The following is a 23,468-nucleotide window of genomic DNA, read 5'->3' on the forward strand; positions in this document are numbered from 1 at the left end:
GTAAAGTTCTCATTCTGCTAGTGCCCTTCCTGTGGCCGCTCAGCAGCAGGCTGCTGGAAAAGCAAGTCCTGCCAGGCACCTTCCACCCTCTGCTGGGGTACCCACCCACCCTCAGCCTGCCTGTGGGAACCCCCAGTCCTAAGGCTCCCCTCTCGTGCCCCCTCTACCTTGAGGCCTGCCCTGTACGCTCCACCTGCTTCCTGCCACCCTGGGGAAATGAGCTTATACTTGGCCCTGGGTGGCGGTTCCCCGTGTCTTCACGCTCTTCCCTGCTAGAAGCCACGCTGATGCATGTGGTCATCATTGTGCCTGGTTCAGGCCCTGCTGAGCAAATCAGGCTGCATCTCTAGGGTAGCACAGACAGAGAAACAGTTTAGCAGGGCATTAAAGTCATGAGCTCTGTCTGAATTCACATCCCAGCTCAGCCACTTAGCACCAGTGTGACCTTGCAAGCAACACTTAACCTTCCTGGGCCTCAGTTTCCTCATCTGTAAAATGGGGACGATAAGGCTCATGTGAATGGATCTACGTGTAAGGCTCCTTAGGAAAACCTAGCACATAGGAGCCAACTCTGGGCAACTGAGGCTTTGCATTTCAAACAAACTCATCAGTAAAATGGAAAATGTTCACATGCCAAAAACTTATAGAGAAGCTGCTGTGGGCCAGGCACTGGGGATCCAGGGTAAGCCGGATGGTCGAAGACTCTGTCCACGTGGAATTTACATTCCAATGCATTGAGTGGCCAATAAATATGTCAATACGATGATTTCAGCTATTACTGAGTGCTCCGAGGAAGGCCACAGATTGGATGGAGAATAACTGGGGAGGGGGCGGGGAGGCAGTTTTGGAGGCAGAGTCTAGAATTGGCAGCCTTGATAGTGAGGATGGCAAGTGACAGCCTGCAGTGTGGCCAAGGTCAGGGGAAGAGAAAGGCTACAGAGAGGCTCCCAGGGGAGGGACCCCTGGAGGACAGCAGGGCTTTGGGCAACAACCAAGCAGAATGCGGGAAAATGCTCAGATGTGCCCCTGGCATCACTGGCCTCAGAGGCTGGCCTGCCAGGGAGGGGCAGCTCCAAGCCTCAGTTTCTCCGTCTTTACAAGGCGGGAGCCTATGTATCGTAACATGATATTTTCTGAGCCACATTTCCTTACTTGATCTCATTTTATCCTCACCTGGCTCACAGATTCCCTGAGGTACTTGGTAAGTGCTGTGGACTCTCCCCTCAAATTTCACACAGCAGTTTGTATTCCAGTTCAGGTTTTCCAACTCCTGAAGACAAAGTCCCTCTGGTCTGTAAACAGTATTTTTTATTCTGCAGGGGCTCAAAATTTGTTTAGTAGCGTATAATGAGGGATACCAGATTACCAAATAAAACTACGGGATGCCCAGTTAAACTTAAATTTCAGATAAACAAGGAAAAAGTTTTAGTATAAGTTATGTCCCATGCAGTACTTGGAACATACTTATAGTAAAAAGGTATGCCTTTTTCTGTAAAGGAATCCCAGGCATCCTGTATTTTATCTGGTAGTTCCAGGCATGATCAGTATCTTGCTCTCAATAAAGTAGTGTGAGAAGAGAAAGAACAGAGAAGGATAAACCAGAAAACATCAAAGTAGAGAGTAAAGGTAAATATTTTTTCATGAAACTTGTGTTGTAGTTATACATGCACATGCACACACACATAGAAATTGTATGCATGTGGTCACCATGTCAAATCTTTTTCCTGCTGTCTGGAAGCAGAGGACTCTCCTCTAGTTCTGTTAGAAGCCTGACTTGTGGGATTTAATGTTCTGGAGGCAGGTTCTAGTTGGAGACCATGACTGATGGCTGGTGTTGAAAAGTTGGGAAAATCCCGCTGCACTAGCCTTGCCAAGCAGATGCCTGTAGGGAGTGTGGGCTGTGCTTCCATGCTGTCTGCCCACTGTCGTTTAGCCCATGAGTTGGAGTGGCCTTCAGATATTGTCCTGGGTCACCAACACCCACTCTACCTCAGCAGAGATGGCAAATGGGAGCAGGTCACAGCACATCCCACAGGGGTCTCTAGGGTACATGACACGAGCCACAGCCTCGCCCCATCAAGAACACTGGCCTGAGCTGTCTATTCAGATGGCGGATATTTGGCCTGACAGCCAAGCCCTGTAGATACCACCCGTCACCCCTAGAACCTCCTAGGGCTGGACATCCAGGCAGGGCGGGAAGGGGATTGTGTGTTCAGCACCAGCTCGATGTCAGACACTGTGCTGGGAACTGCAGGACAGAGGATAAGAGCACACATGGGCTCTGGGGCTACACTGCCCAGGTCCAAATCTAGGCTCTGACCCTTGCTAGCTGTATCATGTTGGCCTAGTTGCTTAACTGCTCTGTACCTCCATTTTCTCATCTGTGAAATGGGAATAATAGGCTTGTCATGAGTAGACGAGCTAATGCTTGTAAAAGTACATCCCATGAGCCCAGAGGCAGCACTGACCCCACGGCACAGTGTCCAGGTAGAGGCCATGGGGGCTGCCCTGTCCTGCAACCTCCTGCTCCTGAGTCCCACCTGGGCTGTGGCACGAAGGTCCAAGGGGTACTCTCAGGGCAGCAGCGGGGATGGAATTCTGGGGACCAGCCCTGTGCAGGAGGTGGGATGCAGAAAGGAGAAAAGTGGTGTTAGGAGCACAGGGAGGTGTTAGAAGCCCAGCCTTGAGTCCCAGGTCAGCCACCTGTGACCTTGGTCTAGTGCCCTCTCTCTGTCCTCAGTTTATTATTCTGTCAAATAGGTATAGTAGCATCCTATAGGGCTGCCGTGAGTCTTCAGTAAGTAAACATCAAAGTACACAGTGTCTAGCGTCTAGTAGATGCTCAAAAAATTGGCTGCTACCACCATCATCATATAATTATCCCTCCAAGGCAGCTTTGAGGAAGGCAGAACCGAGCAGTAAGGAGGACGACGGATCAGGAAACCAAGTCCCTAGACACTGGAGTGTGACAAGCTGTCATATTCACGCAGAGTTGGGATCGCAGTGCCGGGGCAGGACTGCTCCATCCACTGCCAACTTGGGCAGGAGAGCTGGGGACTTACTGAGGGTGTGAGCAGGGGAGGCTGTTGAAAGTGACGGGCTTAGAACCATACTTTCCTCTTAACGGCCACAGAGACTGACTTACAACTGAAAGGAGTGGACCCAGGTTTTACAGAAGGAAACAGAAACCTACAATGAGTAAGGAGATTGTCAGAGAGTGCCTGATTGCTCTGAAAACTTGAGGTTTCTGGACTGAAAGAAATGCTCCTCAGGATTCTGAGAAGCACTGTGAATTCTTGTCAGTTAATTCAATGGACATTTTTCTTTTGAGCATCTTCCGTGGGCCAGCCCTGAGTTATAGCCCTCCCTCAAAGAATCTGCAGTTCAGGAGGGAAAGCTGACCGTGTGTGCATGTATTAGAATGTGGGTCAGATGTGAGGTTAGCCCTGGAGGAGGACTGATGAGCTCTGTGTGGGGCTGTGCGGGGAAGCTTCACACCACAGAGGTGGCTCTGCCTGGGGCTTCGGAGGATGAAGAAGTCACGGGGCCTTGGCGACCCGGGGTGTGTTCTAAGTGCAGTGAGCCACTGTCTGGAGGTTTCAAGCAGGGGAATGGTGTGATCCCCTCTAAAATGAACTCTGGCTGCTGTGCTGAGAATAAATGGTGGCAGGGGCAGGCAGAGACGGGGAGACCAATTAAAGGGCTATGACAGTGGCCGGCAAGAGGTGGTGGTGGCTTGAGATGGGGAAAGATAGGCAGATGGGGAATGTTCTGGAGGTAGAACTGCTCAGTCCGGCTGATGGAGGAGATGGAGAGGGGCAAGGGAAGAGGAACCAAAATGATTCTATGTAACTAGGTATGGGAACAAGTGGGCCACTTACTGACCCTGCTACTAATACTAATATTAGTATTAATAATACTAATTCTGAGCAAGCAAGATGCCATGTCCCAGGGGAAGCCACACAGTCCTGCAAATGGAAGGAAAACCAGAAATTCAGAGGGAAGGAGCCATAGCCTAATAGCAGCAGATTTGGAGAAGTTGGGGCATTCCAGTTGGCAGCAGTAGGAGTCACGCTGTGGGACACTGACTGCCTCTGACAAGGCTGAGGGGACTTCTGGGAGCACGGGCCCCCCACGATTTCCCTAGAGTGAGACTTCAGCTCAAGATGGTGGCTGAACACACACATGATTGTCAGTTCCCTTCCTAAAGACAAAACTCACAGGGACAAAGAAAACAGGAGGGAAGATAATGGCAACATAAGTCTGAATGCTGAAAAGCAGATGGATAATGATAACCAATTTATAGGAACCAAAAAAGCTAAATTTTAAGTATGGCATAAATTTTAAGTATGGCATAGGAAAAGTTGAGACGCCTGACATACCACAGAACCACCAAGGGCATAGGAATCAATAGCAACCAGGGCCCCTGGAGTGAGGGTGAAGCTGGGGTTATAAACAGCAGGATTGGATGAAAATCTTTTTAAAAGAGTTAGACCCACCAGATCCCTGTCCATGCCACACAGCGGGTGGCTACCCCTCACACGTTAGGCAGAAGACCTGAGGTTTAGTCTCTGGAGGAGGTAAGGGACTGGTAGACACCAGGCCTGGTGAGGGCAGAGGAAACTACCAAAAACAGAGGGCTCAACAACAGTTACTTCTGAACGCTGGGACGCCAGCCTTCACTCCTGCCCAGCTCGGGATACTGCCAGCCAGGCCCACACCCTGCAGGCAGGCAGTTGGAAGATTCTTCCTGGACCACATGACCAGCCGAGGAACAAAAATCTAAAGACACTGCCATGAAGAGGTTCCCCACAAATCAACCTATGAGACCACCCAGTGGAGAAACCTTGCTGGAGAGTCCCCCACTGGCACTGTTGGGATCCACAGCCAAGGACCACCAGACATTGGAGAGAAGCCTGGAATAGGAAACAATGAGACTCAAGGCAGAAGTAAGGAAAAAGACAAAAAACTTGCAGGAAACAAATTATGACAGTTAAAAGAAATTGGACCAGGAAATAAGAACAGAATGCTATTAAAGGAACATTGTGAGAACAAAATAAAAATGAAGAAAAAGGAGAAGGAAGGGAACAGGAGATTAGTAAGGAAAAATAAAAACATTAGAGCAGAATCCTTTTTCAGAAATTTTTAAAATAAAAACTCAAAGGAAGGGTGGAAAGATAAAGTCGAGGAAAGCTCCCAGAAGGTAGAACAAAAAGACAAAGTGAGGAGAAATAGGAGAGAAGGGATTTTTGAAAATTAGAAGACCAGTCCAGGAGTTCCAATACCAATATAATGAGAGTCAGTAAGAGAAAACCGGGAAACAGTGAGAAAAAACATTAAAGAAACAATTCAAGAGAAGTTCTCAGGACTGAACAATATCCGTTTCCAGACTGAAAATGGCCCACCGAGTGTCCAGCATACTCTGAGGCACATGCAACATTGGAAAGTCTCATAACACTGGATTCTAAGAAAAGATCCTAAAATCTTCAAAGCAAAAGATAGATTATAGCCTGTGTCAGGGGTCCCCAAGACCATATCCAGGTACAGTGAGTGATTCTCCAGGAAAACTCCCAGGACTCAGTGTAGAGTCATATAGCTGTGGTTTATTACAGTGAAAGGACATAGCACAGTCAGCAAAGGGAAAATGTGCCTGGGTTGAAGTCTAGGAGAGACCAAGCACAAGCTTCCAGAAGTCCTTTCCCTGTGGGGGTCACACAGGACGTGCTTAATTCCTCCCTTGATGAGTTGTGACAACACATGTGAAATGTCATTTACCAGGGATGCTTGTTAGAGACTCAGAATCCCGGGATTTTACTGGAGGCTGGTCATGTAGGCACCTTCTGCCTGGTACACACCCAGACTCCCAGAAGGAAAACAAATATTCAGTGTAGGGCTTCCCTGGTGGCACAGTGGTTGAGAGTCCGCCTGCCGATGCAGGGGACACGGGTTCATGCCCCAGTCAGGGAAGATCCCACATGCCGCAGAGCGGCTGGTCCCGTGAGCCTTGGCCACTGAGCCTGAGCGTCCGGAGCCTGTGCTCCTCAACAGGAGAGGCCACAACAGTGAGAGGCCCGCGTACCGCAAAAAAAAAATTCAGTGTAAACCACACTGTTGGTACAAACATCACAGACACAGTGAGTTGCTCTTAGTTCTGGTGATGCTGGGAACCCTCCCCAAATCCAAGGTCCTAGATGCCAACCAAGGGCCACCTTCAAGCAGACTTTCCAAGGATAGCAGTCAGGCTTGCCACGTGAACTCTTCTGCATACAGATGGATCAGAATGATGTTTTATTTCTCAGCAGCAATGCTGCAAACTAGAAAGGATGGAGCAAGGTCTCCAGAGTCTTGAGGAGAATTATTCCTAACTTAGAGTTGTGTCAGTGAAGTGTGAGGGTAGAGTTGTCAGACATGCAAAGCTTCCAGAAATGTATCACCCCCTCCCTTCTTTCTTGGAAAGCTACTAGCGATGTTGCTCTACCAAAATGAAGGCATAAACTGAGGAAGAGGACGACATGGGATCCAATGCAAGAGAGACAGAGGTGAATGGATTTCCCAGATGATGAAGAAGGAAGGCCCTAAAGTAACAGCTCTGCATCAGGCCTAGAGGTCACCAGTCTGGAGAAGAGAAGGCCCAGAAGCTCTGGGAGAGGCTCCCTCAGGATGATGAAACTGATGAAAGTGATTGACCGCACAGAAAAGAGAGTTACAAACTGAGAGAGTTAGGACCACTGAAAAAATATGGCAATTATTAACTCCAGGAAAAACAGAAAGTTGTATAGGAAAAAGAAAGCAGTCAGGGCTTGTCTGTCAAGAGCATTCCCATAATAACAAACACTGAATGCTTATCTGGCCAAAATGATGATATAATTATTAGAAGGATGATGGAGGGACTGAAATTATACATTGGCAGGGGGAGGGGAATGGTGAGGTGGGGGAACAGGTTGTAAATGTGAAAGAGAGCTAAACCTTCATCTTCTATAATGGGAAGTCAATATGTAATAGGAAAGACCTAAGACTGAAACACCAGGAAGTAGCAATATAAGCATCGTATTTAGAGTCATGAAGTAAAATTCCAAAAGAATCCATTAAAAGAATTGAAAGTGGTTGCCTCTAGGGAGCCGAACATTGGAGGGAGGTGGGGTTGGGGAGTGCTATTGTTCGTAAAAATCTTGTAGAACAAATTGAGTCTTTTAGTCGTTGATAGAAGTAAAAATATTTAATTTTTCATTTCAGATATAAATTCAAAACAAGCACAAGAGGGAAGGGAGGAAGAGAAAGGAAGGAAAAGAGATAAGGAGGAGGAGAGAGAGAGAGAAGGAAGGGAGAGAGGGAAGGAGCTGAAAAGATGGACAGTCACACTGTCTCTGCTCCGGCCAGGCCACCCTTCCTGTTCCAGGCACCACCCTTCCCAGCCCTGAGCTCCTCCCTGTAAGAGGAGCAAGGATCTGGGAGACCAGGCACAAATCTGGTGCTCAGTCTGGACATGGAAAAGTCAGGATTGTTGATGGTCAAGTGCCAGAGTATAGTGGAGGCTCTACATATTGGGTGATGATGAGAAAAATGAACTTTCATCCCTCTTCAGTCTTGCAGCTCATCAAGTCTCAGAAGTTTCTGAACAAGTTGGTGATTTTGGTGGAAACAGAGAAGGAGAAGACCCTGCGGAAGGAATATGTTTTTGCTGACTCCAAAGTAAGTGATGACAAACCACTAAGATGGGCCAAGAGGGGAGGGGGGGGACGCACAATTTCTGAGGCTTGCTGTGTGCCTGGAAGTTGGTACCATGGGCTCACTCAGCTCTCACAACCCATTTCCCACCTGGGAAAGCCAAGCGCAGGAAGCTGAGGGGGTGCGTTCCAGGCCAGCTGGGATTCAAGCATCACAGCTCCATCCTCTTCCTTTGCTACCACGCCTGCCCCTGAGAGAGTGCATCCTTTATCATCCACGTCTTACTAGCCCTGAGCCCCACTGGGGGGCTTTGAACTTCCCCGGGATGCACCCGGAGGCCCTCAGGGGCACTCACGATTTAAATCTGAGTCTCAACCAGCGCTCCCTGCATTTCTACACTTTGCCCCACTCTGCAGAAGTGCGAGTCCCTGCCAGGCCTGGCTGCTGGAATAAGAGGTGGGTGGGCCGATGGAGAAGCCTGGGATCTGGGCGTTGTGGTGGCCTCTGCACAGATGGTGTCTCTGTGACCTTACCCCTCACTTCAGACATGCCAACGAGGGGCTGAAACCCACCCTTGCGGCCCTGCTGTGTATCCTGCAGTGTACGGCTCGGATGAGGCAAGGCACAGAGAGCTCCCAGCACGTGAGGTGTTGGCGGACTGTGTCGGCACCATGGCAGAGGGACAGGGCTTCCATCATAGGCTCACAGGGACAGCCCCATCGAGTGCCGGGACCCAGCTCTTTCTACCTGTGTGGCAGGGGTGGGCTGCTGGGAGGCCAATGGGGGGTCCAGGGGTGCCCAGAACTGGCTGAGAGGGTGAAAGGGACTGGGAGGAATGATAGAGAAGGAACTGGGAAAAACAAGGAAGTGGGGGCCAGACAGGTGGGGGGAGGCAGAAACCTGGCTGGGCATCGTGCTGGGCACGTGGGCAGAGGTCCAAAACCCGGTCCTGCTCATTGCCGCAAGCTCAGAAGGATGAGGCCCAGCAGTAAACCGAGGCACTGAATATTGAGCCATTTGTAACTAAAAGCAGGTTTCCATAAAGACAGCCGTCACAATTCTTCGTGAGCTGCTTTCTTCAGAGGGAACTTAGATTTGCAATTAGATTGAATCATATGAAATTGCCATCTACGTAGGTCTGAGACAGTCACACGTCGGTAATTTCATATGGTGCAGCCTAAAACTTTGGGGCATGCTTGTTTGGTCACCCTGCCCTATTGAACTGTAAGCTACGAGAGGGCCATGTCTACTTTGTGCCCTACTGTGTACCTAGGACAACTAAATGAAGACTATTAAGAAGGCTACGACAGCCTTTGTGTGTTCTTTCCTTTTTAATTAGTTTCTTTGATTTAAATTTTCTTTCATTACATAAGTAATCTAATTCTCATTAGTGAAAAAGTATACAAATCAACAAAAAGTTTAAAATAGAAACACCCCATACCACTAGTAATCCTTGGACTCTATCTTTCAGGATGGTTTTTGTTTGTGTTTTTTTAATACAAATGCAGTGGTGCTGTTCATAGTGTTGCTTTTTTTTTTTGCGGTATGCGGGCCTCTCACTGTTGTAGCCTCTCCCGTTGCGGAGCACAGGCTCCGGACGCGCAGGCTCAGCAACCATGGCTCACGGGCCCAGCCGCTCTGCGGCATGTGGGATCTTCCCGGACCGGGGCACAAACCTGTGTCCCCTGCATTGGCAGGTGGACTCTCAACCACTGCGCTACCAGGGAAGCCCTGTTCATAGTGTTTTGTCACCTGGTTTTTCATACTAAACAATGTATCTTGACCATCTACCCTTGTTGATGAAGTACCTCTGCCCCCAAATTTTTAAAACCTGTGGTCTTCTATCATATGGATGACCCATAATACAGTTAGTAATTCACCTCCTAAGACTGGACACGAAGGTTTCTAATATTTTCTGCTGCAGTCCCCACGACGTAGTCGGGTCTTCAAACAAGTCCCTGGTTCTTTCCTTAGTCAGGTCCTTGCAGTGGAAGGGCTGGGTCAGAGGGAAGCCGCTCTCTTAAGACCTCGGACACGTATTTCCAGATGGCTCTCCTGGAAGTCCACAATGATCTGCACTCCCCTCAGTTTTCTCGAAGCTGACCAGTCCTTTGAAAGTATCATGTACAGGGAGGCAGAGGCCTGTCTGAGTCTGTCTGCCCTTCAATCCCTAGAAGAGAGAAGGCTTCTGCCAGCTCCTCCAGCAGATGAAGAACAAGCATTCGGAGCAGCCAGAGCCCGACATGATCACCATCTTCATCGGCACCTGGAACATGGGTGGGTCCACGTGCCGCCCCGCCTCCAGGCACCTCCCCTGGGGCTCTGCTTTGCTGCCTCAAGCATCCTTGCCTGTCTCCCCCCCACCCCCAGTCCCGAGACCTGGGTACCCATCCTGAGACAAGGGGTAAGAGCAGCAAGCCCTGGGATTCTCATACCCCAAGTGCAGCTGAAATGGGTTACGTTGCTTGTCGAAACTGGAAAGTCTGAATATATGGGTGAAGAGGCTCTTGGGCACCTGCCAGCCTTGGGCAGCTTGCCAAGGGGCTTCAGTCCTGGAAGGAAGAACTCCCTTTTTGATTTGGGCTGCCAGGTTGATTGAGCAAGAAAGAGAAAGAGAGATGATGCCTAGTTGAATTTGAATTTCATATAAACACAAATTATTTTTTAGTATAGGTGTTTAGCTAGAAATAAATACATACATACTAAATATATATTATGCTAAATATATATACTATATATATTTACATACTAATATATACTAAGTATATATCATATACTAAATATATAAATATACTGAATATAAATTATACTAAATAATTATTTAGTATAACTATTAGGCTAGAGGTAAGTGCAAATATACACCAAATATACATTGTACTAAATATACATAATATATACTTAGATGCTAATACAAATTTTTATACTAATATGAATTACACTAAATAATTATTTAGTGTAAATATTCAGCTAGAAATTTCAAAAAATTAAGTAGATACAGAATGTCTAGTTAATTTAAATTTTAGACAAACAGTTATTGCATGGGACATACTTATTCTAAAAATTACCCATTGTTTATCTGAAATTTGAATGTGACTGGGCATCTGTCTCGCCTACTTTTGTCTAGAGCAGAGTCAGGACCACCTCCCAGTGCAGCACAGTGTCACCCAGCAGCCCCCCGGGAGGAAGAGGCTGAGCAGAAGCCCTTCGTGGAGGGGAAGGGGGGACAATCCGAAATAGAAACGCAACATGGGACTCCTGGCCTGTCGCTTGGTGGAGGAGGGGCTGGCGTTCCAGGAGGGAAGTCAGGAGCGCTGCCCACCCCGATGCCACCAGACCCAGTCTCCCCAGACCTTCAGGCTCAGAGATTCCAGGGGCCACGGCAGCGCTGAAGTAGAACCCTTGCCCAGTTCCTGTGTGCTTCTCTCCCCACCAGTGTTTCTTACTGGCCGCCTGATTTCCTCAGCTCTCACACTTGGGGGTTCATGCACGTGGGCACCGGCCCCTTCCCGTTTTTCCCTCTGCGAGCCTGGACGTCTTAGATTTGGCCGGGCACGGTTCAGGCCGTCCAGGTGCACAGCTGCAGGGGGTGCCCTTGACACGGCCTGAAGGAGCTGGCCAGGGTCCTGCCTCACCAGGGCAGCAGGCGAGGGTCTCCCCGAGCAGAGACCACCAGGCCCCAGGGTAGGTGCCCCCATCCTGAGCCACAGTGGGAGCAGAGCTCGGCGGCAGTCAAGTCACTCCGGTTCTTGGCTTCTTGGCACTTGTGAACCAAGAAAGTTATCTCTTGGAGAAAAAAGTTTACGCAACCTCCAAGGGCATTTTGAGGGAAATCAATCATTATCATCGTTTCTTTATTGAGCTGTTTCAGCTCAGCTTTTGAAATGGCACTAGGGGGGCCTCCATGCTCTTCCATTTCTCCGGCTAACTCCCGCACATCTCTTGGTTTTCGGCTGAGATCTCTCTTGTGCAATGAAGGCACTGTTGTCTCCTAACCATGGGTTAGAAGCCTCCATGCTAAACTTGTCAGCCTACAGCGTTCTCTCACCACCAATGGAATGTAAACTCCTCGAGGCCTGTGTCTCAGTTATCACTAAAGCCCCAGAGACTAGGACAGTGTCTGACATCTTCTGCTACTAGTTCAAGTTACAGAACCTTCAGGTGTTTCTAGTCTTCGAAACTTAACTTTATCTTTACAAAGAAATGTAACTGAGGGAATTACCTGGCAGTCTAGTGGTTAGGACCCTGCACCTTCACTGCTGAGGGCCCGGGTTCAATCCCTGGTCAGGAAACTAAGATCCGGCAAGCTGTGCAGCGCAACCAAAAAAAAAAAAAAAAAGGCGTTGCTTTAAAACATCAGTATTAAAAAAAAAAAAGAAAAAGTAACTGAGTTCTCACCCTCCCTTACATCCTGGGGGATGATAGTACCTAGTTCTTTAAGGTATATTTCATTGGGTGAACTGAATGGTTTCCAGTGACTATGTGAACCTCTCCCACCCCCCACGTCTGTTTTGAATTCTCCTGATGTACCTCTGACTCACTTGGTGTTGGGTTTTGCTGTTGAAGGTAACGCCCCCCCTCCCAAGAAGATCACGTCCTGGTTTCTCTCCAAGGGGCAGGGAAAGACGCGGGATGACTCTGCTGATTACATCCCCCATGACATTTACGTGATCGGCACCCAGGAGGACCCCCTGGGAGAGAAGGAGTGGCTGGAGATACTCAAACACTCCCTGCAAGAAATCACCAGCATGACTTTTAAAACAGTGAGCAGTGGCCACAGCCCTGGGTGGGACTCCGGGGCAGTAGACTGCGCAAATCAGGAGCATCTCAGAAGCAAGAATGTGCTCAGTGGTCCCCCCTGGCTTCCAGGGCCAGAGAGGAGCACCTGTATCCAGAAATTAATGGTGTCCGTGAGCATTGCTCATCACTGGGGTCCTCCCTCTTCCCTGCCTGAGCTTGTAGGTCATCTTTACTTCATCGAAATCTCATCTGTGCCGGCTCTCATCTTTAAGACACTTTGTCTCATCTGTGAGGCATCCTTTGGAGTCCCCCAAAGTGTAGGGACTACAGACAGGGCGCCCCACGCCTGGGGTGAGGGATGGGTGTGAATCTCTTGCTCTGGGGTCAAGCACTGTGTCTGGCCCAGGGTCACAGCCTTGTCCTCCCTGCCAGGTCGCCATCCACACCCTCTGGAACATCCGCATAGCGGTGCTGGCCAAGCCAGAGCACGAGAACAGGATCAGCCACATCTGCACCAATAACGTGAAGACGGGCATCGCCAACACGCTGGGTGAGCAGGGGGGCTGTGTTCCACGTAAGCTCGCTCCTGCCGACGCTCGCGTGTCCATCCCACCTGGGGTGGGTGGTCCTCCCAGCCTAAATGCGCTCGGGGTCTACACCAGTGCTTCTGGGCATCTGGCAGAACGTGGGTTCTGACTCAGTACATCTCAGGGGGAGCCCGACGTTCTGTGTTTCCGACGAGCCCCCAGGTGGTGTCAGCACTGCTTAGCACACGGACCCGACCTTGAGTGTCACGGACCGAGGACAGGGGTTGACAGACACGCTGTGAAAGGCCAGGTAGTGAGTAGTTTAGGCTTTTCAGTCCACGTGCAACTCCTCAGCCCTGCTGCTGACACACGAGAGTAGCCACAGACAGCAGGAACATGAATGAGCGCAGCCGTGTTCTAGAAAACTGTACTTACGAACAGGTCATGGGTTCAGTTTGGTCGCAGACTGTAGGGTATGATCCCTGGTCTAGATCTAGACAGACTCAGGTTGGAGGTGGAAACTTTGGTATCAGCTGTGAGCCTGTGGGGACCAGTCATGGTGCTTCAGAGAATTGAAAACAGCAGAGGGCTGCATGCCTGTGAGTGTGAGTGTGAGTGTGTGTGTGTGAGAGTCTGTGAGTCTGTGTGTGTGTGTCTGTATGTATGTGTGTGTGTGAGTCTGTCAGTCTTCCAGTCTCTGTGTGTGAATCTGTGTGTGTCTGTCAGTGTGTGTGTGTGTGTGTGTGAATCTGTCAGTCTGTGTGTATGAGTCTGTCAGTCTGTGTCTGTGTGTGTGTGTGAATCTGTCAGTCTGTGTGTATGAGTCTATGTGTGTGAGTCTGTCAGTCTGTCTCTGTCAGTCTGTGTGTGTGTGTGAATCTGTCAGTCTGTGTCTGTCTGTCTGTCAGTCTGTGTGTGTGTGAATCTGTCAGTCTGCGTGTATGAGTCTCTGTATGTGTGAGTGAGTCTGTCAGTCTGTCAATCTGTGTGTGTCTGTGTGTGTGTGTGTCTGTCACTGTGTGTGTGTGAGTCTGTCAGTCTGTGTGAGTCTGTCAGTCTCTGTGTGTGTGTGTGAGTCCGTCGGTCTGTGTGTGTCAGTCTGTCAGTCTGTGTGTGTCTGTGTGTGTGTGAGTCTGTCAGTCTGTCTGTGTGTGTGTGTGTGAGTCCGTCGGTCTGTGTGTGTCAGTCTGTCAGTCTGTGTGTGTGTGTGTGAATCTGTCAGTCTGTGTGTATGAGTCTGTGTATGTGTGAGTCTGTCAGTCTGTGTCTGTCAGTCTGTGTGTGTGTGTGAATCTGTCAGTCTGTGTGTATGAGTCTGTGTGTGTGAGTCTGTCAGTCTGTGTCTGTCAGTCTGTGTGTGTGTGTGTGAATCTGTCAGTCTGAGTGTATGAGTCTGTGTATGTGTGAGTGAGTCTGTCAGTCTGTCAATCTGTGTGTGTCTGTGTGTATGTGTGTCTGTCACTGTGTGTGTGTGAGTCTGTCAGTCTGTGTGAGTCTGTCAGTCTCTGTGTGTGTGTGTGTGAGTCCGTCGGTCTGTGTGTGTCAGTCTGTCAGTCTGTGTGTGACGGTGAGTGCCTGAGGGCAGGTGCAGCCACACGGGGGGCCGTGGGTGGAGCTGAGGGCGAGGCCAGCGGTTTCTGGTGGCTGGTGTCAAGGACAGGACAGAGCCTCAGAGGTAAGAGGAAATAGGATAACTGCTGCAATTGAACGTGAAAAGCTCTCTCAGCCTTTCTGCTGACTAACCGCAAGCTGCCCGCGTCCACGCCCACCTGCCCTCCTTCCTTCCTGCGGCAGCTGCCCTGCTCTGAAGCCCACGCCCTCTGCTGCCCAGGAACCTCCTCTGGTCCTCGATCCCCGGCTGCCTGGGCTGCCCGCCCCCTCCCACCAGCCCTTCCCCGTCCCGCAACGTGCTCCGACCGCCCGACACAAGGCAGAAACACGCCTCGGCCGGCCTCCCCCCGGCCACAGCCCCAGCCCTGGTTCCCGGGACGGAGCCGAGTGTGCCCCCAGCCCCACAGCACGGCGCTGGGCCTGGGCTCCCGACCACCGCACACGGCGGCCTGCTCCCGCGGACAGACGGGCGGCGGCACGCTTTTGGGAGTGAGCAGCGGCAAAGCGTGTGTGGCGGAGACTAGAGCCGATCCAAGTACTACCTGAGACGGCGTCCAGGGGCCTCTCGGACAGGGGGGCATTGGGACCCAAGTCCAAGGGCAGAGGAAGGGTCCTCGTGGGAGGGGTGTTCCACGCAGGGGGAACAGCGAAGCCAAGGCTCCGTGGTCCCTGGGCTCAGCTCTAGTGGGTGATGGGACAAGGCCAGAGAGGGAGGCAGGAGGCCTGGGCAGTCGGAGGGCAGCTTGGAGGTGGAGGAGTTCCCCCTGTACCAGTCCCTCCCTGCCTCCCCTCCCCCGTCTCCTGGGGCTGGTCCCCCCCCTTACCTCCCCCAGAATGGCTCCCAGCCATGGTCAGCACAGGGCAGGAGCTCAGTGAATGCTGGCTGACTGGCGGAAGATCTAAGACCTCTAGGAGAACTAAGACCTTGTACCCTGTGCAAGGCCGTGTGCTAAATGCTTTCCGACTATTACTTAATACAGGCGCCCTGTGTGGGCAGGGACTGTCATTAGCCCCATTCGCAGACAGGGCTCTGGAGGCTACAGTGATGTTCCCTAACCTGTCCAAGACCCTGTGACAAGGAAGTGGTGGGCAGGGATTTAAACCCAGGCCGCACCGCAGGGTGAGGAGAAAGCTGAGAGGAGGGGCCTCCTGGGGGGCGAGGGGAGCAGGGCTGCCTCACTGCCAGGGGCAGCAGGGTGGGGGTTGGCATGGGGGGTGGGGGTGGGCAGGAGGCCCGGCCTGCTCGGCCACTGGCTGGGCTGTGGCTCACCTGAGTCCCAAGGGGCACAGCCGGGTGATCTCCAGGGCCCTTTTGCTATCCAGGCCAGACAGAATGTCAGCCACCTGGGTGGTTTTAAATTTTGAGTACCAAATTCAAGAAAGGAAAAGGAAACAAGGGAAGTCAATTTTAATAATATATCTTATCAAACCTCATACGTTCAAAATATTACCATTTCAATAGGTATTCAATATAAAAATTTATTAGATACAGTCCGTCTTTCTTACCGAGGCTTACAATTCCGATGTGTCTTTTACACTTTTACATCTCAGTCTGGACCTGTACATCTCAAGTGCTCAGTACATACGGCCCACACATGCCGTGATGGGTGGAGCAGGTTCCCAGACTTCGGCATGTGTCAGAACCACCTAGAGCAGGGTTGGCAGACTTTTCCTCCAAAAGGCCAGAGAGTAAATATTTCAAGCTTTGCAGCTCATGCAGCCTGTGTCATAATTCCTGGACTCTCTCTAGGGGCGTAACTATGTTCCAATAAGATGTTATGTATAGACTCTGAAATTTGAATTTCATACAATTTTAATGTGTCACAAAATATTCTTCTTTTGATTTTTTCCCCAACTGTTTAAAAGCATAAAAACCATTCTCAGCTGGTGGTGGGTCAGTGTCTGCCTAACCCCTGTCCTAGAGGACTTGTTAGACATGGATTACTGGCTCCCACTTCTGAAGCGCTGATTCAGCAGGTCCAGGGTGGGGCCTGAGATGTGTACTCCCAGCAAGTTCCCAGGTGGCACTGATGCTGTTCTGAGGAACATAACTCTGAGGACCACTGGTCTCAGTGTGGGTTTTGGTCTCTCCAGAAAGCTGGAGTTACGCTGGTGGGAGGTCACCACCCGCTGCCCCCCAGCCTTGGTCTCCTCCTTCTGAATCTCCTTCTCAAGGTTTCTGGTTCCTTTTTTTTTTTTTTTTTTTTTGCGGTACGCGGGCCTCACTGCTGTGGCCTCTCCCGTTGAGGAGCACAGGCTCCGGACGCGCAGGCTCAGCGGCCATGGCTCACGGGCCCAGCTGCTCCGCGGCACATGGGATCTTCCCGGACCGGGGCATGAACCCGCATCCCCTGCCTCGGCAGGCGAACTCTCAACCACTGTGCCACCAGGGAAGCCCTCTGGTTCCTTTTAATGGTCCTGCTTGGGCATGTGGAGAAACTAACACCCCCCACCCCCCACCCCCCCGCTTAGAGGGAGAGGCCAGGATGAGTTAACACCAGTAGCCTCCTCCCTCAGCCCTTCCGAGAACCCCAAGGTTGCTGGCCACTCATCCTATTTTCCTGTTGTCCTGGAGGAATCTCGCCCCCCAGTCCCTACCACCTGTCCCATCTCCCACCCCAGATAAAGCTGTTCTGCTTTCTTCCTTGGCCTCCACTTTCCCACAGCGGCTCTCTCCGTCCTGACGAATGACGTTGCTTCACCTTGATTTCCCACCACTTGGCAGCTTTGCCTGTTTGATGCTCTGACTTCTTCCTCCCCCTCCCTTTAGGGAACAAGGGAGCCGTGGGGGTATCGTTCATGTTCAATGGAACCTCCTTGGGGTTTGTCAACAGCCACCTGACTTCCGGAAGCGAAAAGAAACTCAGGTAATAGAGCTCATCCCCCAGGAGCAGGGTTTGGGGTTATTTGCCCAGACAGACCTCAAACCCTAAGCACCATAAGGACGGCTCAGCCCTCGGCTGGGACCCTGTCCGGTCGGCCTCTAAGGGCTTTGCCTGTGTTCTCATCAAAGGCAACTACAGCTACATCCACGTGTGGCTGAATCTTGCCTGAAGGACGGAACAGACATTTCCTCATGTCACTAACCCAGCAGACACCACTCCATTTCTCAAGGGAAAACCTCATCTGGGGCGCCCTTACAGATGAAAGCGCATTTTGCCTGTTGGTGGCCCAGCCATGCAAACGGCCATCTAGAAGACTGATGATTCCGAGTCCCTGCGAAGCGGATGCTCCCGGGGCCCCGCCCTGCATTCCCAGTTCAGCCCAGAGGCTGCATAAGCGTGGTTTGCTGCCACAGGGCTGGAGATTTCAGTCTCACTCCCCGACATGTCCCCTCTGACTTCCTGGCATGGGCAGTAAGGAACCAAAGCCCCCGTGCTAAGCTGGCTGCTTTTTTGTTTAATTAGGCGAAACCAAAACTATATGAACATTCTCCGGTTTCTGGCTCTGGGAGACAAGAAGCTGAGCTCCTTTAACATCACTCACCGCTTCACCCACCTCTTCTGGCTCGGGGATCTCAACTACCGCGTGGAGCTGCCCACCTGGGTGAGGGGCCGCCCTCCTGGGGCTGGGGATGCGCAGGACAGAGGCCCCTTGCATTAGCTCAGGGCAGGGGGTCAGGGAGACACACGACGGAGCTGAGCCTAGCCAGCTACTCCTCCAGGACTCGACACTGGTCCCATTACGGAGCTGCTGCCTTTCTTTACTGCTGGCCTCTGCTCATGCCTACTTGCCACGTAACTGCCCTGGCCACCCCTCCTTACCACCTGTCTGCCGCTCTGGTCCTCTCGCTCACCAGCAGTGGCCCCTCGACTTGCCAGTCCCAGGTCCCCAGGAAAGGCTCAAGTCTGCAGAGACCAGCTCCATTTTCTCCCCAAATCACGGGTCACCGGGCAGCCTAAGGAAGGCATTCCTGAAGTTGGATGTCCATCCAATGAGCAGCAGTCAGAGGGGCCACATGGCACAGATGGCCTTGTTCACTCGGGGAGGGCAAAAGGGAGTGGGCAGGCATGGCCCCTGGACACGCCTGGAGCGAGACTCGGTTGCTCCTGAAAGATGGAGCACAGGCCAGGCATGGGAGGAGAACCGTCTGCCCCTTGTGTACCAGGAATACGTTGGCACTGCTGTCTGTGAGGGGAGAGGGGACGGCAGAAACGGCCCTGATCTTACAGGGGAGAGAGGCTCCTGGAGCACAAGCGGCCTGAGAAAATGGCCTTGGGTCGGTTACAGGCCTCTGACAGTTGGGATTGAACCCGGGCCTTCGGACTCCCCTCCCAGATGTTTTCCCAGCCCTCCCACATCCCTCGGCCTCCTCGGCCTGTCGCTGCCACAGCGGCTTTTAGGGCCCGTCTGTGCCCCCCTCCTCCTCCCCGGCCACTCCCTCCCCCACAGGATGCTCCTCGGGAACTTCCCTTCTCTCCCTCCTGACTGAGCAGGCAGAGGGGAGAGGCGTGGACAGTGGCCCCACAGATCCTGACCCTTCACAGTTTAAGGGGCCGTCCACCCATCACTCCCCAGGAGGTCGGCCAGGTGCATTCGCCAGAGCGGAGGCAACAAAAGTCTCAGGAGAGAGGACAGCTGGATTCCAAGGAGGGCACAGCCCACCGATATCACACCGACTCTCGGAGTCCGAGCCCAGATCACGGAGGCCCAATGCCCATAGCTTCAGGGGCTGGGGTTTCAGATCCTTTTATGGCTTTACAACAGGCTCTCTCACAGAGAGAACAGACAGCGAGGGAGGCATACCTACCCATCTAGGGAAGCCTTATAAAAATGATGCTAGAAGTCGGTACACAAAAATAATATCCCTCTGTAAAGTTAGAATAGCCAGGAGCTTACATTACTGAGTTGATATTTTGCTACGATTGCAGGGTTGTCCGTATAAAACAGTTGAGTGTAAATAAGCACCAGCCCAATGTCCCTGGGACCAGGGTCTAGTGCAGCTTCGGGGACTCGGGTCCTGGCGCGCCAGGCAGGAAGGTGGCGACGTGCCTCTTACCATGTTGGTGAAAGGGTTGTCTCACCAGTGGCTTGGCCGTGTCTTTGCTCCAGGAGGCAGAAACCATCATCCAGAAGATCAAGCAGCAGCAGTACGCAGACCTCCTGTCCCATGACCAGCTGCTCATGGAGAGGAAGGAGCAGAAGGTCTTCTTGCACTTCGGTGAGAACCGCCATCCTTCTCGCGGGCCCTCTCCCTCCAGCATTCTGTCTCCCCTTTTCCCAAGTATCCTCACTGGGGGAAGGATTATGCCTGGAAAAGAGGGCAACTTGGCCAGACGTGAAACATGGGAAATCAGAACTGAAACCGTGGTTTTGTCTGGTTTCAGAGGAGGAAGAAATCACATTCGCTCCCACTTACCGTTTTGAAAGACTGACTCGGGACAAATACGCCTACACTAAGCAGAAAGCCACAGGGGTGAGTCCTCTTCCCTGCCCTCCATCTCCACCCCCCTTGCACACCTCACCCCTCTTTTGTCCATTCCCACAAAGGTGGACGGGAAGTGAAGAGCACCCTCATCCACTAGGTAACAAAAAAAGAAGTAAAACTAGAAATCATATGTTGATCTTGTCACAGAGCAAAACCCTCCCCTAAGGAGAGGCTGGGCAACCAGACATGCACACTGCAAGCAGTTGCCTCATGACGCTTCTGTCCGTGGGTGTGCGTGTGTGCGCGTGCGCGCGCGTACGCGCGCGAGTGTGTGTGTGTGCCACATCTTCTTTATCCATTCGTCTGCTGATGGACACTTAAGTTGCTTCCATGTCTTGGCTATTGTAAATAGTGCTGCTAGGAACATTGGGATGCATGTATCTTTTTGAATTAGAGTTTTCTCCGGGTATTTGCCCAGGAGTGGGATTGCAGGATGATATGGCAACTCTACTTTTAGTTCTTTAAGCAACCTCCATACTGTTCTCCATAGTGGCTGTATCAGTTTACATTCCCACCAACAGTGCAAGAGGGTTCCCTTTTCTCCACACCCTCTCCAGCATTTATTTGTAGACTTTTTGATGATGGCCATTCTGACCAGTGTGAGGAGATACCTCACTGCAGTTTTGATTTGCATTTCTCTAATATTTAGTGATATCACTAACTAGTGATATTGAGCATCTTTTCATGTACCTGCTGGCCATCTGTATGTCTTCTTCGGAGAGATGTCTGTTTAGGTCTTCCGCTCATTTTTTGATTTGGTTGTTTGCTTTTTTGATATTAAGCTGTATGAGCTGTTGGTATATTTTGTCTCTTTTTTAAGTCCTGTACTCAAATATATTTGCTAATCTGCCAAGTCAGTCATCATGACACAAGCTTCTTTGCTGCAGGACTTATCAGAGCCTTTACAGGTTTATGAGCATGTGGTTCTCTATGGGAAAATTCATGTGCCAAACTCAACTGGTCATGAAATATCAATTAATATCTTATGAGACCACTTGTGTTCCACTGAACAGTGTTTGAGGAAACTGTAATAAAGCATCCCTTCATTCTTGTTCAACAGATATTTACCGATGACCTATGATGGTCTGGGCACTGTCCTAGGTCATGGGACATCAAAGATGAGTCAGATGTCTGCCCTCAGAGAGTTTGTAGTAGGAAAGACAAGACAAGATAAATACACAACTAACCAACCAGAGATAGAATATAATGCAGTGCCCAATGCTGTGAGGAGCGGTCACAGAGGGAAATGACCATCAGGGCAGGGAAGGATAGGGAAGGCTTCTTGAAGAGGGGCTGCTTGCGGTGCCTGAAGGGTGCTTGGATTTCGACAAGACAAGGGCTGAGGGGGCCTGATCCACTTCAGGTAGAAGGAATTGCCGGAGCAGATGCCAAGGCAGGAAATTCTGGCATCCATCCCCTTCTGGGGCCCAACCCAGGGGAGCCAGCCCCATGCCGGGTCCTGGGGGTTAGAGGTGCTGCAGTGATGAGCTTCCCTGGGGCCACTAGAGACCTAGGGAAATAGAGAGCATTCTGGGCATGACCTGGACTCAGGGGCACATGGGAGACTGGATGGAAGTGGGAGAGAAAGGCCAAGAGTTGGGGAGATGCCAGAAGAAAGCAGGAGTTAGAGAAAACACACACACACACTGAGAGGAGGAAAGCAGACTCAGGACTGCTGCCGTGACAAGGCTGAGACCTGGGGCAGGACACCTTGTGAGGTGCCCACTGGCTGCTGTGTGCCTGGGCTCGTCTGGTTTAAAGGCACCCTCAGGACAAGTCCCTGGGGGCACATTTGGAGGCAGTGAAGGGATGGTCTTGTTGGATTTGAATATGAGGAGAAAGAAACTGGGGCCTGAGGTGGCAGAGAGGGGGGTCCTTGATGCCAGGCAAAGCGTCTTCACCTGTTTGATGGACACCTGTTTCAGGAAGCCACTGCAAGTTCTGCTGAGGGGCTAGCAGTGTCACAGTGATGCACAGAGAAGACTGGTCTGCGTCAGTGTAAAGGATGAGGATGATGCAGGCGACCAATGAGGAGGCCAGTATGGAGTCTCCACCTGAGAAATAACTGGGCCTGAAGCAGTGGGGGGAGCCCATGAAAATAAAAGAAAAGGAGGAAAGCAGGATATGTTGATAGATCTGATTGATGTTGATAGAAACTGTGAAATCAGAAGGCAGGGCTGGCTCGGGGGGGAAAAATAGAGCTTGTTTTCAGATTTACTGTACAACATGACTGGAAAATCCCAGAGAAAACATCCAGAAGGCAGCTGAAAACACTAGACTGATGCTAGGGTTGAGTTGTAGATTTGAGAGTTGTCTGCACAGAGAAGATGGTCAGATCCATGGGAGTAGGTGAGGTCGCCAAGGGGTACATGGACAATGAAAATAGAAGAGCTGTGGACGGATTTGGGGGTCGTCTCCATTGAGAGAGGCGAGGAAGAAGCAGAGACAACAAAGGAGACAGAAGAACCGTGGTAGGTGGTGGGAGGACACAGCAGGCAGCTCGCAGCGTCACAGAAGCCGGGGCTGAGAGACTTGCCAGGATCAGTGGTCACCAGCATGGTATGTGAGTCAAGAAGAATGTATGTGGTCATTGGAACCTTGCACAAGCAGCTGGACTTGGGTTCAGGGATTGGGTGGACACTAAAAGAACAGTGGACATAGAGTCTTGGAGGTGAAATCCAGACCGCAAGAGGGTAAGGGTGGCACTTTACCAAGAGTGTGCAGGTGAATCACTGGTGAAGCTTTTCAGAAATACAGATGCCTGGACCTCCTCCCCAGAGGTTCTGATGCAGCAGATCCAGGGGTGGGGCCCTGCTTTCTGGGTCTTTGTAAAGCTCCACCAGTAATTCACCGGAGCAGCCGATGCTGAGAACTGCAGTGTTAAGAAGTAATAGTTTGGGCTTCCCTGGTGGCGCAGTGGTTGAGTCCGCCTGCCGATGCAGGGGACACGGGTTCATGCTCCGGTCCGGGAAGATCCCACATGCCGCGGAGTGGCTGAGCCCGTGAGCCATGGCCGCTGAGCCTGTGCGTCTGGAGCCTGTGCTCTGCAACGGGAGAGACCGCGACAGTGAGAGGGCCCGCGTACCGCAAAAAAAAAAAAAAAAAAAAAAAAAAAAGAAGTAATAGTTTGGCAGCATCTATGAAATCTAAACATGCACCTACCCTATTCAGCAATTCCACTTTGTTGTATACCTGAGGGAAAGTAGTGCATTTGTTCACCCAACGACAGATACAAGGGTGTTTACAGCAGCTTTGTTTATAATGTCCAAAAACTGCAAACAACCCTATTTCCATCAACATTAGAGTAGATCAATGTGGTGTATACATACAATGGAATACAACTATGCAATAAAATGAAAGAACTTATACAAGCAACAGGGTGAATAAGGTTGAAAGAAGCCAAATGCAAAAGAATATATACTGAATACGTCCATTTATAAGTTCAAGAGTTGGCAAAATTAATCAATGGAGACATTAGCCCCAGTAGTATTTACCTCTCA

General features: G+C 51.0%; 1 protein-coding gene across 1 annotated transcript in view; it reads left to right on the plus strand.

Moving 5' to 3' along the window:
• INPP5D (inositol polyphosphate-5-phosphatase D) overlaps positions 1-23,468 on the plus strand; it is a 138,234-nt gene that overhangs the window by 87,582 nt on the left and 27,184 nt on the right. Inside the window, exons 10-17 of the mRNA XM_081242120.1 lie at positions 7,583-7,689; positions 9,840-9,942; positions 12,229-12,425; positions 12,835-12,952; positions 17,311-17,407; positions 17,948-18,086; positions 19,593-19,701; positions 19,868-19,956. Of these exons, the coding sequence (XP_081098246.1) occupies positions 7,583-7,689; positions 9,840-9,942; positions 12,229-12,425; positions 12,835-12,952; positions 17,311-17,407; positions 17,948-18,086; positions 19,593-19,701; positions 19,868-19,956 (959 nt within the window). The remainder of the gene's footprint in view (positions 1-7,582; positions 7,690-9,839; positions 9,943-12,228; positions 12,426-12,834; positions 12,953-17,310; positions 17,408-17,947; positions 18,087-19,592; positions 19,702-19,867; positions 19,957-23,468) is intronic.

This window comes from Mesoplodon bidens (genome assembly GCF_964165515.1).
Source record: "Mesoplodon bidens genome assembly, chromosome: 8".
Lineage (NCBI taxonomy): Eukaryota > Metazoa > Chordata > Mammalia > Artiodactyla > Ziphiidae > Mesoplodon > Mesoplodon bidens.